This window comes from Hyla sarda, chromosome 13, assembly GCF_029499605.1.
Source record: "Hyla sarda isolate aHylSar1 chromosome 13, aHylSar1.hap1, whole genome shotgun sequence".
Classification (NCBI taxonomy): domain Eukaryota; kingdom Metazoa; phylum Chordata; class Amphibia; order Anura; family Hylidae; genus Hyla; species Hyla sarda.
The window spans coordinates 11,927,307-11,939,485 of record NC_079201.1 but is presented as its reverse complement, the minus strand read 5'-3'; the positions used below and the strand labels follow the sequence as shown (position 1 = coordinate 11,939,485).

The window sequence follows — 12,179 nt, the reverse complement described above, 5'->3', positions numbered from 1 at the left end:
ACACAATCTTACGATCCCAGTGATGCAGAGACTGGAGCAGGTCATGTGATCACGATTAGACACATCGATCACGGCTTGGACTGCTCCTTTAGGACAGTGTTTCCCAACCAGGGTGACTCCAGCTGTTGCAAAACTACAACTCCCTGCATGCCCGGTCAGCCAAAGGCTGTCTGGGCATGCTGGGAGTTGTAGTTCTGCAACAGCTGGAGGCACCCTGGTTGGGAAACACTGCTTTAGGTTATGTACACAGGGGGCAGATACTCCTAGGTTCACTTTTGGGACTTGAATCGCCGGCCGGTCTGCTGACTGTCACTGGGTTTCCATCTTTTGTGCGGGATTTGACAGGACGAATAAAAAAAAAAAAATAATAATAATCTGCAGTGTATCCACCAGGTGTGAACACAATCTTACAATCCCAGTGATGCAGAGACAGGAACAGGTCATGTGATCACGATTAGACACATCGATCACGGCTTGGACTGCTCCTTTAGGACAGTGTTTCCCAACCAGGGTGCCTGCAGCTGTTGCAGAACTACAACTCCCAGCATGCCCGGACAGCCAAAGGCTGTCCGGGCATGCTGGGAGTTGTAGTTCTGCAACAGCTGGAGGCACCCTGGTTGGGAAACACTGCTTTTACGTACACAGGGGCAGATACTCCCAGGTTGACTTTTGCTGACTGTCACTGGGTTTCCCTCTTTTGTGCAGGATTTGACAGGACATATAAAAAAAAAATAATAAATAAATCTGCAGTGTATCCAGCAGGTGTGAACAGGCCGTAGTTGTCACACAGCTGCAGTGCCGGTACAGTGAGTCAGCGCCGTTACCTTGGTCTCCTTGACGTCCTGTCGGATGCCCTCTGGGTACCACTGCACCCGCACGTAGCCTCTCTTCAGGGGCCCGAACCTGCTGGCCTCCCCGGCGGTATCGGATCCGGGACTCCCCTGTTCTCCCCCGCCAGCTCCTCCTCCCTTCCTCCGGCCCCCGCCGGCCTCCTCTTCCTCGGCATCCACCTCTTCATCCTCGCTCTCCGAGTCCTCCCCGTGCATGAGCCTCACCAGGCCGAACCGGCTCTGGCCCCTGTACGACCCGAAGACCAGATCGTGCGAGAAGAGGAGCCGCTGGGAGCCGTCGGTCCCGGGCAGCGGAGGGGCCTCGCCTGACACGGGGGATGAGGGCTCCGCGGTATCCGCCATTGTTGTTGTCCGGAAGAGAACAGAGGAGATGCCGCTGGCCTGGGCGGTTACCAAGGAAAAGAGCGGCGGAAAGGACGGGGTGACGTCACCGCGCCCGACGTCGTTACTAAGGCGCAGGGATGCTGTTGCCGGGGTAACCTGCGCTCGGTTGGCAGGGAACGTCTGGTTCTCAGGAACAAAAGGGAGTTTTCCCTGTCTGCGCATGCGCGGTGTGGTTCATAGGGCTCAGTTGTTCAGGGCGCTGTTGTGGTGGTCACAAGGATTTAGCATTTAAAATAAATGTTCACATATCGTCCATAAAGGGGTTAAAGCTACAGGTGGGCACTGGCTGGTAGAACCACAACTCCCAGCATGTCCTCGATGCCTCTTGTCAGCCTATAAACACGGTTTTCCAAACAGTGTGCCTCCAGCTGTTGTAAGACTACAACTCCCAGCATGTCCTCGATGCCTCTTATCAGCCTATAAGACGGTTTTCCAAACAGTGTGCCTCCAGCTGTTGTAAGACTACAACTCCCAGCATGTCCTCGATGCCTCTTATCAGCCTATAAGACGGTTTTCCAAACAGTGTGCCTCCAGCTGTTGCAAGACTACAACTCCCAGCATGTCCTCGATGCCTCTTATCAGCCTATAAGACGGTTTTCCAAACAGTGTGCCTCCAGCTGTTGTAAGACTACAACTCCCAGCATGTCCTCGATGCCTCTTATCAGCCTATAAGACGGTTTTCCAAACAGTGTGCCTCCAGCTGTTGCAAGACTACAACTCCCAGCATGTCCTCGATGCCTCTTATCAGCCTATAAGACGGTTTTTCAAACAGTGTGCCTCCAGCTGTTTTAAGACTACAACTCCCAGCATACCCCGACAGCCTTCGGCTGTCCGGGCATGCTGGGAGTTGTAGTTTTGCAACAGACAGAGGCACACTGTCCTATATTCAAAAACAGTGTTCCCTACATATGGCTTTAAACTACAACTCCCATCATGCCCTCGGTGCCTCTTGTCAACCTATATTCTCAAGCAGTGTTCCCCTACATATGGCTTTCCAGCTGTTATAGTACTACAACTCCTATCATGCCCTCGGTGCCTCTTGTCAGCCTATATTCTCAAGCGGTGTTCCTCTACATATGGCTTTCCAGCTGTTATAGTACTACATCTCCCATCATGCCCTGGGTGCCTCTTGTCCGCCTATATACTAAGGCAGTGTTCCCCAACATTTGGCTTTTCAGCTGTTACAAAACTACAACTCCCATCATGCCCTCGATGCCTCTTAGGCTATATCATTGTTTTCCAAACAATGTGCCCCCAGCTGTTATAAAACTATGAGGTGACCCAGTACAGGAGTTGCACCTCTGTACCCTTGCTGTCAGGCAGCCTCCATACAGTGACCTCTGACCCCTCCCCCCTGCCCCTGTTCCTTTGTATATCTGCTTCTATACTTGTTATATAGAGTACTGTATATAAAATATGTTATGCTTTTTTAAGACCTGTTGTCATGTGATTGTAACCCATTGAGGTACCAGTGACCATGTGACCTATGGGACCCCATAAGAGTCTCCCCCATATAAGCCCTGGGTGGAGCCTCCTCTTTGTCTTTAAGTCTTTGCTTAGTTGCAGTAAGGTCAAGTCCTAGGTGTGTGTCTGGAGTCCTAAAGAGGCCTAAAGTCCAGTACCCCACAGGTCAAGTCAAAGCCTGGTAAGCTACAGAAGGGGTGAAGTCAGTCATAGTCTGCCATAGTCAAGTCAGTCCAAGTCAATCTGTCTTCAGTCAGCGTGGCTCTGCGGCAAATTGTCCCAGTCCACCATAAGTCCCAGCAAGCCCTGAGGTCTCTGAAGTCACTGGCCTAGCCAAGCTGTATAGACTGTTACATCTGTCTGACTCAGTAAAGCTGCCGTTGTTCCATAACTTGGCGTCGGAGTCATTATTGCCCCCCCGTGCCTAGCCCAGGATCCAGCGGCATACCTTCGGGGGTGTAGAGGTAAAACCATGCCCTGGCGTCACGAACACAAGGAGTTAATGCCATCTGCCCCTAGTGTAATCCCATCTGCCCTCATCACACCCTCACCAGCATCCCACGAACAGGATACGGGTGTGCCCCTTAGGCAAAAAGAACCCCCCCAGTCTGAACTGTGACCAGTATTGCCGCCATCTCCCTGAGGCACCCGGCGTTTGTTTAGAGCGTCAGGTGCATTGCCGTCACGCCCCCTCCCATAGACTTGCATTGAGGGGGCATGGTCGTGACGTCACGAGTGGGATGTCCGGGGTGCCGCTGCTGAGATCGCGGGAGTTCCTAGCAGCGGGACCCCCGTGATCAGACATCTTATCCCCTAGCCTTTGGATAGGGGATAAGTTGTCTAAGGGTGGAGTACCCCTTTAAGGATATGTGCAAACAGAATATTCCGTGGTGAAGCGGGCGCCGCCATAATGAATCAGCAATATGACCTCACAGACCTGCGCCGTCCCAGAGTTCTGCGTGGTCATTCTGCCAAAAAGAACGACCATGTTCATTCTTTTGGTGGATTCTGTGATTCAAAATCGTCAGTACCCCGAATCTTTACCTGTTTCTTTACCGAATCTTTACCCGTTTCTTTACCCGTGGAGTTCCTCCATATTTCATAGTGTTCGTGGGCCCTGCGGCTTTACATGACCAACAGGCAATGGACAGAGACCCATAAACAAATAAGTAATCATGGAAAGGGGCGTTAATGGTGGGGGCTGGTTCTGTGAAATGGGAACATCTGTTAACCTTTTGTTCTCCATTAGCAGTGCATTAGATGAATGGGATCCATCAGATGGATGTGAAGAAAGGACTCGGATACTGATAAGAAATTTGTCCCCCCAGAAACTATATAGAAGGTGAAGGAGGGGAAACCTGTCCCTCATACATCCTAAATAGACGAGGAGATATTGGATATCAATCAAGGCATTGATCCTAATGGATACTTGAGGTTTACGTTGCAGTGATCATTAGGCTTGGATTACTTAACCCTCGTTAGCAAAAAATATTGCTCAAAAAAGGTCAGAATGGGGACAGACCCTTTAAATGTTTCCCTGATTATATATATATATATATACTAGCTGAGTACACGGCGTTGCCCGGTTTTTCCTTCCTAATCCTTGTTGGGGAAGAAAATCAACAAAGGAGGAAGCTTTTGACTTCATATCCCGTCCTCATATATTGTTGCCATATCCCCACCTCCTATCCCGACCTCCTATCCTGTCCTCCTATCCCGTCCTCCTATCTCGACCTCCTATCCCGACCTCCTATCCCGTCCTCCCATCCCGACCTCCTATCCCGTCCTCCTATCCCGTCCTCCTATCCTGACCTCCTATCTCGTCCTCCTATCCCGTCCTCCTATCTCGACCTCCTATCCCGTCCTCCTATCCGGTCCTCCTATCCCGTCCTCCTATCTCGACCTCCTATCCCGTCCTCCTATCCCGTCCTCCTATCCGGTCCTCCTATCCCGACCTCCTATCCCATCCTCCTATCCCGTTCTCCTATCTCGACCTCCTATCCCATCCTCCTATCCCGTTCTCCTATCTCGACCTCCTATCTCGACCTCCTATCCCGACCTCCTATCCCGACCTTCTATCCTGTCTTCCTATCCCGACCTTCTATCCCGACCTCCTATCCCATCCTCCTATCCCGACCTTCTATCCTGTTCTCCTATCTCGACCTCCTATCCCGACCTCCTATCCTGTCCTTATTATATTTTTCCCTCTCTGGTCTGGGTTGGATATTAAGGTTTATTACCTCAGCTCCAGCATATAAATTATGATCACTATGTCAGGAGACGTTCCCTGAAAACTTTAAAGAGATGGTGTCTCGGTGTCTGGGGATAAATATATATATATATATATATATATATATATATATATATATATCTCAAAGCAAATTTGTAGAGCAGCGCCCAATCAAGTTGCAGGTGGTGCAAGCACAGAGGGCAAACCAGTTATACACGGCGTCTCCCAACAGCAGCAAAGTCCCCGGTCAAGGCAGGTTACATATCCAAGAAAGAGCTGCAGCACTCAGGATTATGAATGTAACAAAAGGTGTTTATTCCATATCAATACAGCAAGCAACGCTTCTGCTGACAATGCAGCCTTTTTCAAGCAACAAACAGTGATCACATGAGTGGTATATACAATTAAGGTACAATTAAGAGGTATACACCATATATAGTGCTATAAGATATAGGGCATGAACTGCCACTATAATAGTAAAGTGCATCAGTGGACAGTGCTGATGAAAAATTATTAAAAACTTTACAAAAGTTACATTTTACAGCCGAAAATACCTTATTGCAATGATTACATAATTAGAATCAAACATATGTTGCATAATTAATGACTCTACAGGAGGCGGGATGGTTCAGTTGCACTCACCCTATTGTGTAGTATTCAAAAGTACGGTGTAACCCCCGATGCGGCATGGAAGTCCGTGCGCGCGGTCACATAGCAGGGGTGATGTCACGGGAAGAGGTATATAGCAGGGGTGATGTCACGGGAAGAGGTATATAGCAGGGGTGATGTCACAGGAAGAGGTATATAACAAGGGTGATGTCACGGGAAGAGGTATATAGCAGGGGCGATGTCACAGGAAGAGGTATATAACAGGGGTGATGTCACGGGAAGAGGTATATAGCAGGGGTGATGTCACAGGAAGAGGTATATAGCAGGGGTGATGTCACAGGAAGAGGTATATAGCAGGGGTGATGTCACAGGAAGAGGTATATAGCTGGGGTGATGTCACGGGAAGAGGTATATACCAGGGGTGATGTCACAGGAAGAGGTATATAACAGGGGTGATGTCACGGGAAGAGGTATATAACAGGGGTGATGTCACGGGAAGAGGTATATAGCAGGGGCGATGTCACAGGAAGAGGTATATAACAGGGGTGATGTCACAGGAAGAGGTATATAGCAGGGGTGATGTCACAGGAAGAGGTATATAACAGGGGTGATGTCACAGGAAGAGGTATATAGCAGGGGTGATGTCACAGGTAGAGGTATATAGCAGGGGTGATGTCACTGGAAGAGGTATATAGCAGGGGTGATGCCACAGGAAGAGGTATATAGCAGGGGTGATGTCACAGGAAGAGGTATATAGCAGGGGTAATGTCACTGGAAGAGGTATATAGCAGGGGTGATGTCACGGGAAGAGGTATATACCAGGGGTGATGTCACAGGAAGAGGTATATAGCAGGGGTGATGTCACAGGAAGAGGTATATAGCAGGGGTGATGTCACAGGAAGAGGTATATAGCAGGGGTGATGTCACAGGAAGAGGTATATAGCAGGGGTGATGTCACAGGAAGAGGTATATAGCAGGGGTAATGTCACTGGAAGAGGTATATAACAGGGGTGATGTCACAGGAAGAGGTATATAGCAGGGGTGATGTCACGGGAAGAGGTATATAACAGGGGTGATGTCACGGGAAGAGGTATATAGCAGGGGTGATGTCACAGGAAGAGGTATATAGCAGGGGTGATGTCACAGGAAGAGGTATATAGCAGGGGTAATGTCACTGGAAGAGGTATATAACAGGGGTGATGTCACGGGAAGAGGTATATAGCAGGGGTGATGTCACGGGAAGAGGTATATAACAGGGGTGATGTCACGGGAAGAGGTATATAGCAGGGGTGATGTCACAGGAAGAGGTATATAGCAGGGGTGATGTCACAGGTAGAGGTATATAGCAGGGGTGATGTCACTGGAAGAGGTATATAGCAGGGGTGATGTCACAGGAAGAGGTATATAGCAGGGGTAATGTCACTGGAAGAGGTATGTAGAAGGGGTGACTGGTACTATATATAGAATTGTTTTCCAAACAGTGTGCCTCCAGCTGTTGTAAAACTACAACTCCTAGCATGCTCGGACAGTCTTTGGCTGTAGTTTTGCAACAGCTGGAGGCACACTGTTTGAATAAACTCTAATCTATAGTACACATAGCGGTGCAGCAGTAGCAGCCTGATTACATGTAATACCTTGCTCGTCCTCCAGGTGTCTCTCTTGGTCTACACTGTAGTCAGTTCTGCAGGTCTATAAATCTTCATTGACTCTTTATGCAGTTACTTTTATTATTTTTATTTATTTATAGACCATCTTAAATATTCAACAAAGCTGTTGCAGTAAAAAACATCATAAAACATGTTGCCTGCTCTCTCACCAAAATTATTTACAGTGTTTATGGTTGTTCCTAAAGCCATTATCATCCTATACAGATCATTGTAATGTAATAAACAAATACTGATCGCAGCTCGGGTACACAAACTACAGACATTTATGGCCCTTTCACACCTGACCTGACTCTGGGGTATATAGCAGGGGTGATGTCACAGGAAGAGGTATATAGCAGGGGTGATGTCATGGAAAAAAGTATATAGCAGGGGTGGTGTCACGGAAAGAGGTATATACTGCTGCTTTCTCTATGAGATCAGGATATATAGTAGTTATACACCTCCCCTCCAGCTCTATCTGTACACTGCTGCTTTCTCTATGAGGTCAGGATATATAGTAGTTATACACCTCCCCTCCAGCTCTATCTGTACACTGCTGCTTTCTCTATGGGATCAGGATATATAGTAGTTATACACCTCCCCTCCAGCTCTATCTATATACTGCTGCTTTCTCTATGGGATCAGGATATATAGTAATTATACATCTCCCCTCTAGCTCTATCTGTATACTGCTGCTTTCTCTATGGGATCAGGATATATAGTAGTTATACATCTCCTCTCCAGCTCTATCTGTATACTGCTGCTTTCTCTATGGGATCAGGATATATAGTAGTTATACACCTCCCCTCCAGCTCTATCTGTATACTGCTGCTTTCTCTATGAGATCAGGATATATAGCAGTTATACACCTCCCCTCCAGCTCTATCTGTACACTGCTGCTTTCTCTATGGGATCAGGATATATAGTAGTTATACACCTCCCCTCCAGCTCTATCTATATACTGCTGCTTTCTCTATGGGATCAGGATATATAGTAGTTATACATCTCCTCTCCAGCTCTATCTGTATACTGCTGCTTTCTCTATGGGATCAGGATATATAGTAGTTATACACCTCCCCTCCAGCTCTATCTATATACTGCTGCTTTCTCTATGGGAGCAGGATATATAGTAGTTATACACCTCCCCTCCAGCTATCTGTATACTGCTGCTTTCTCTATGGGATCAGGATATATAGTAATTATACATCTCCTCTCCAGCTCTATCTGTATACTGCTGCTTTCTCTATGGGATCAGGATATATAGTAGTTAAACACCTCCCCTCCAGCTCTATCTGTATACTGCTGCTTTCTCTATGGGATCAAGATATATAGTAGTTATACACCTCCCCTCCAGCTCTATTGGTATACTGCTGCTATCTCTATGGGATCAGGATATATAATAGTTATACACCTCCCCTCCAGCTCTATCTGTATACTGCTGCTGCTATCTCTATGGGATCAGTATATATAGCAGTTATACACCTCCCCTCCAGCTATAATTGTATACTGCTGCTATCTCTATGGGATCAGTATATATAGTAGTTATACACCTCCCCTCCAGCTCTAACTGTATACTGTTGCTATCTCTATGGGATCAGGATATAGTAGTTATACTCCTCCCTTTCAGCTCTATCTGTATACTGCTGCTATCTCTATGAGATCAGGATATTTAGTAATTATACTCCTCCCCTCCAGCTCTATCTGTATACTGCTGCTGTCATTTTGGTAGCAGCCAGAAATGCAGCAGAAAACATGAAAAATGCAATCGAAGTTAAATATACGAACACAGCCTAAAGATCTCTAATCTTCATAAATCATCTCAATTGTGCCATCTCAATCTCCTTATGCCAATATTTCATAAAAAAAAAGGCACTTTGAATAATAAAACGCATCAAAACCTTTATTTACTGTGAATTGACATCAACCTACTAATGGAGTAAACACCAACACTAGCAGCCTAATTCGACAATCAGGCGCAGTGATCAAACGCCACACTTTTTACTCTTTTTAGGGTGCGTTCACACTACATAATTCCCACGGAATTCCGCGGTGAACTTTAACACCAGTGTGAATGGGTCTTCTGCGGTTTCCGCGGCGGTCCATTCCACTGCTGAAATTGTTCTGCACAGAGAATGAACATGTTCATTCTTTATGTGGAATTCTGTGAGCAATGCATAACCGTCAATGGTGACGGCGCGGTGCCGCTGGGTCCTACCGCCGAAGTATTTCAGCAGTGGCGGCCAGATCTGAATCTCCACTCGCAAGCGGAGATTCAGCTAGATTTGCCCAATGTGAACGCACCCTTATGGGAAATGTAGGCAGCATTACAGAACCATTTCTATGATGGAATTCCAAAACAGAGCCTATCCCATGCCTGCCACATCAGCTACAACAGGTAAACACAAGGCATAGACAAGAACCTCTGCATTATTCTCTAATAATAGTCTTTGCTGCACTTTGTTAGCAAATATAACAGTAATAATAATAATAGTGATAATAATATAAATTATAATTATTATTATTATATTTGTACTACTACTACTACTAATAATAACAATTACATTTTTACAATTACAATTATTATTATTATTATTATTTTACAATTATTATTATTATTAGTAGTAGTAGTATAGTTATTATTATCATTTATATTATTATTATTAGCATGATTTATATTATTATTATTAGTAGTAGTAGTATAGTTATTATTATCATTTATATTATTATTATTAGCATGATTTATATTATTATTATTAGTAGTAGTAGTAGTAGTAGTAGTAGTATAGTTATTATTATCATTTATATTATTATTATTAGCATGATTTATATTATTATTATTAGCATGATTATTAGCATTATTTTTATTATCGTTGTTATTATTCAAGAGTGCTTCTTTAAGGTCAATAATAATAGTAGTAGAAAGTAATAATAATATATATGACGCTAATAATAATATAAATTATAATAATAATAACAACTATACTACTAATAATAACAATAATAATAATGATTATATTTATTATTGTTGTTATTATTATTCCCGGAGTAACTTTTTCTACTGAGGCCTCACCCGACGGACCTGATGTAGTGAACATCCATGCTAAAATTAAAAATATAAATAAAAATAATTAAAAAAAGTTTAAAAAAAAGTTTAAAAAAATAAAGTTATATATATATATATAACTTTTTTTCTTTTTTTTTCTTCTACTACGTCCATGCTAAAATAAAAAATATCAATAAAAATAATTTAAAAAAGTAAAAAAATAAAGTGAAATAAATTTTTTTTATATATTCTCACCCGACAGACCTGATGTAGTAGTGAACGTCCATTCTAAAATAAAAAATACAAATAAAAATAATTAAAAAAAGTAAAAAAATAAAGTAAAATAAAAAAAATTATATATTCTCACCCGACAGACCTGATGTAGTGAACGTCCATGCAAAAATAAAAAATATAAATAAAAATAATTTTTAAAAAAGTAAAAAAAAATATTGATATATATATATATATATATATATATATATATAATTTTTTTTTCTTCTACTGAGGCCTTACCCGACAGATCGTCCATGCTAAAATTAAAAATATAAATTTAAAAAAGCAAAAAAATAAATAAATAAATATATATATATATATATATATATATATATATATATATATACCAGAGTAGTTGCAGCACTCCTTAGAAAAGTCATGGGTGCCAAGAGCCCAAGGCCCGATCATGACCTATTCAGACAGTCCAACAAACAATGGCGCAGCACTCCACGGTAGCTCAAGCTACCGTGGAGTGCTACGCCATTGTTTGTTGGACTATATATATGTGTATATAAATATATATATATATATATATATATATATATATATATATATATATATAATGCCAGTGCAGTCTATGGCCATTCCTATCGAAACTGGTTGCCTCACCAACAACTAGGGGGCGCCTCGGTGGTGGAGCCCTTTGGCAGAAGCACTTAAAGGGGTACTCCTGTGAAAACCTTTTTTCTTTTAAATCAACTCGTGGCAGGAAGTTAAACATATTTGTAAATTAGTTCTATTAAAAAATCTTAATCCTTCCAGTACTTATTAGCTGCTGAATGCTACAGAGGAGATTCCTTTCTTTTTGGAACACTGATGACATCACGAGCACAGTGCTCTCTGCTGACATCTCTGTCCATTTTAGCAGCCATGCATAGCAGATGTATGCTAAGGGCAGCATGGTGGCTCAGTGGTTAGCACTGCTGCCTTGCAGTGCTGGGGACTTGGGTTCAAATCCCACTAAGGACAACAATAAATAAAGTGTTATTATTATTATTATTATTATAACGTCAGCAGAGAGCACTGTGCTCGTGGTGTCATCAGAGAGCATTCCAAAAAGAAAAGAATTTCCTCTATAGTATTCAGCAGCTAATAAGTACAGGAAGGATTAAGATTTTTTAATAGAAGTAATTTACAAATATGTTTAACTTTCTGTCACCAGTTGATTTAAAAGAAAAAAGGTTTTCACCGGAGTACCCCTTTAAAGACGACAGCGAATGCTTCTCGTCCTCTCTGCCAGTCAGCGGGGGAATCTTAAAGCCTTTATAGTCACGTGAGCAATAAACAACTTAATTCGGGGGATGTCACCATAAGCAGCAGCTCAGGAGATCAGTGGACACGGGTGGCACCTTCTGCACTGCAGTCTCCGGTCTTCCTTGGCCCCACTTGGGAGCTGTCCGCCGAGGTCAGTGCTGAACATAGGTGAGTCAATGGGAAAAGCTGGGGAAAAGTTAAAATTAGGAGAATTTTTTAATATAGTATCCGCATCCGGACACTAATTTTGGGTATATGGGCTGGAGCGCAGGCCGGTATATACTAGTGTAGTAGAGTTGAGTTTGTCATTTAACTGCTTGCTGCCATAAACTAAATAATAATAATAATATAAATGATAAATAATATAAATAATAATATAAATAATAAATAATATAAATAATAAATAATAATATAAATGATAAATA

General features: G+C 43.3%; 2 protein-coding genes across 7 annotated transcripts in view; one reads left to right on the top strand and one right to left on the bottom strand.

Moving 5' to 3' along the window:
* The window catches only part of UBE2O (ubiquitin conjugating enzyme E2 O), a 47,775-nt gene extending 46,473 nt beyond the window's left edge, over window positions 1–1,302 (bottom strand). For both annotated transcript variants that reach the window (XR_008849518.1, XM_056549859.1), the window contains exon 1: window positions 825–1,302. Coding sequence is in view for 1 of the 2 variants with exons in the window: in XM_056549859.1 (XP_056405834.1) it covers window positions 825–1,193 (369 nt within the window). In the remaining variant the exon portion in view is untranslated. The remainder of the gene's footprint in view (window positions 1–824) is intronic.
* Window positions 1,199–12,179, top strand: part of AANAT (aralkylamine N-acetyltransferase) — a 22,910-nt gene continuing 11,929 nt past the window's right edge. The window contains exon 1 of one of the 5 annotated variants that reach the window (XM_056549860.1): window positions 1,199–1,326. The gene's annotated coding sequence lies outside the window, so the exon portion shown is untranslated. Of the gene's footprint in view, window positions 1,327–1,353; window positions 1,511–2,794; window positions 2,881–7,012; window positions 7,036–11,854; window positions 11,923–12,179 lie in introns of those variants that run through there. The other 4 variants (XM_056549862.1, XM_056549863.1, XM_056549864.1 and 1 more) reach the window with 4 other exon arrangements.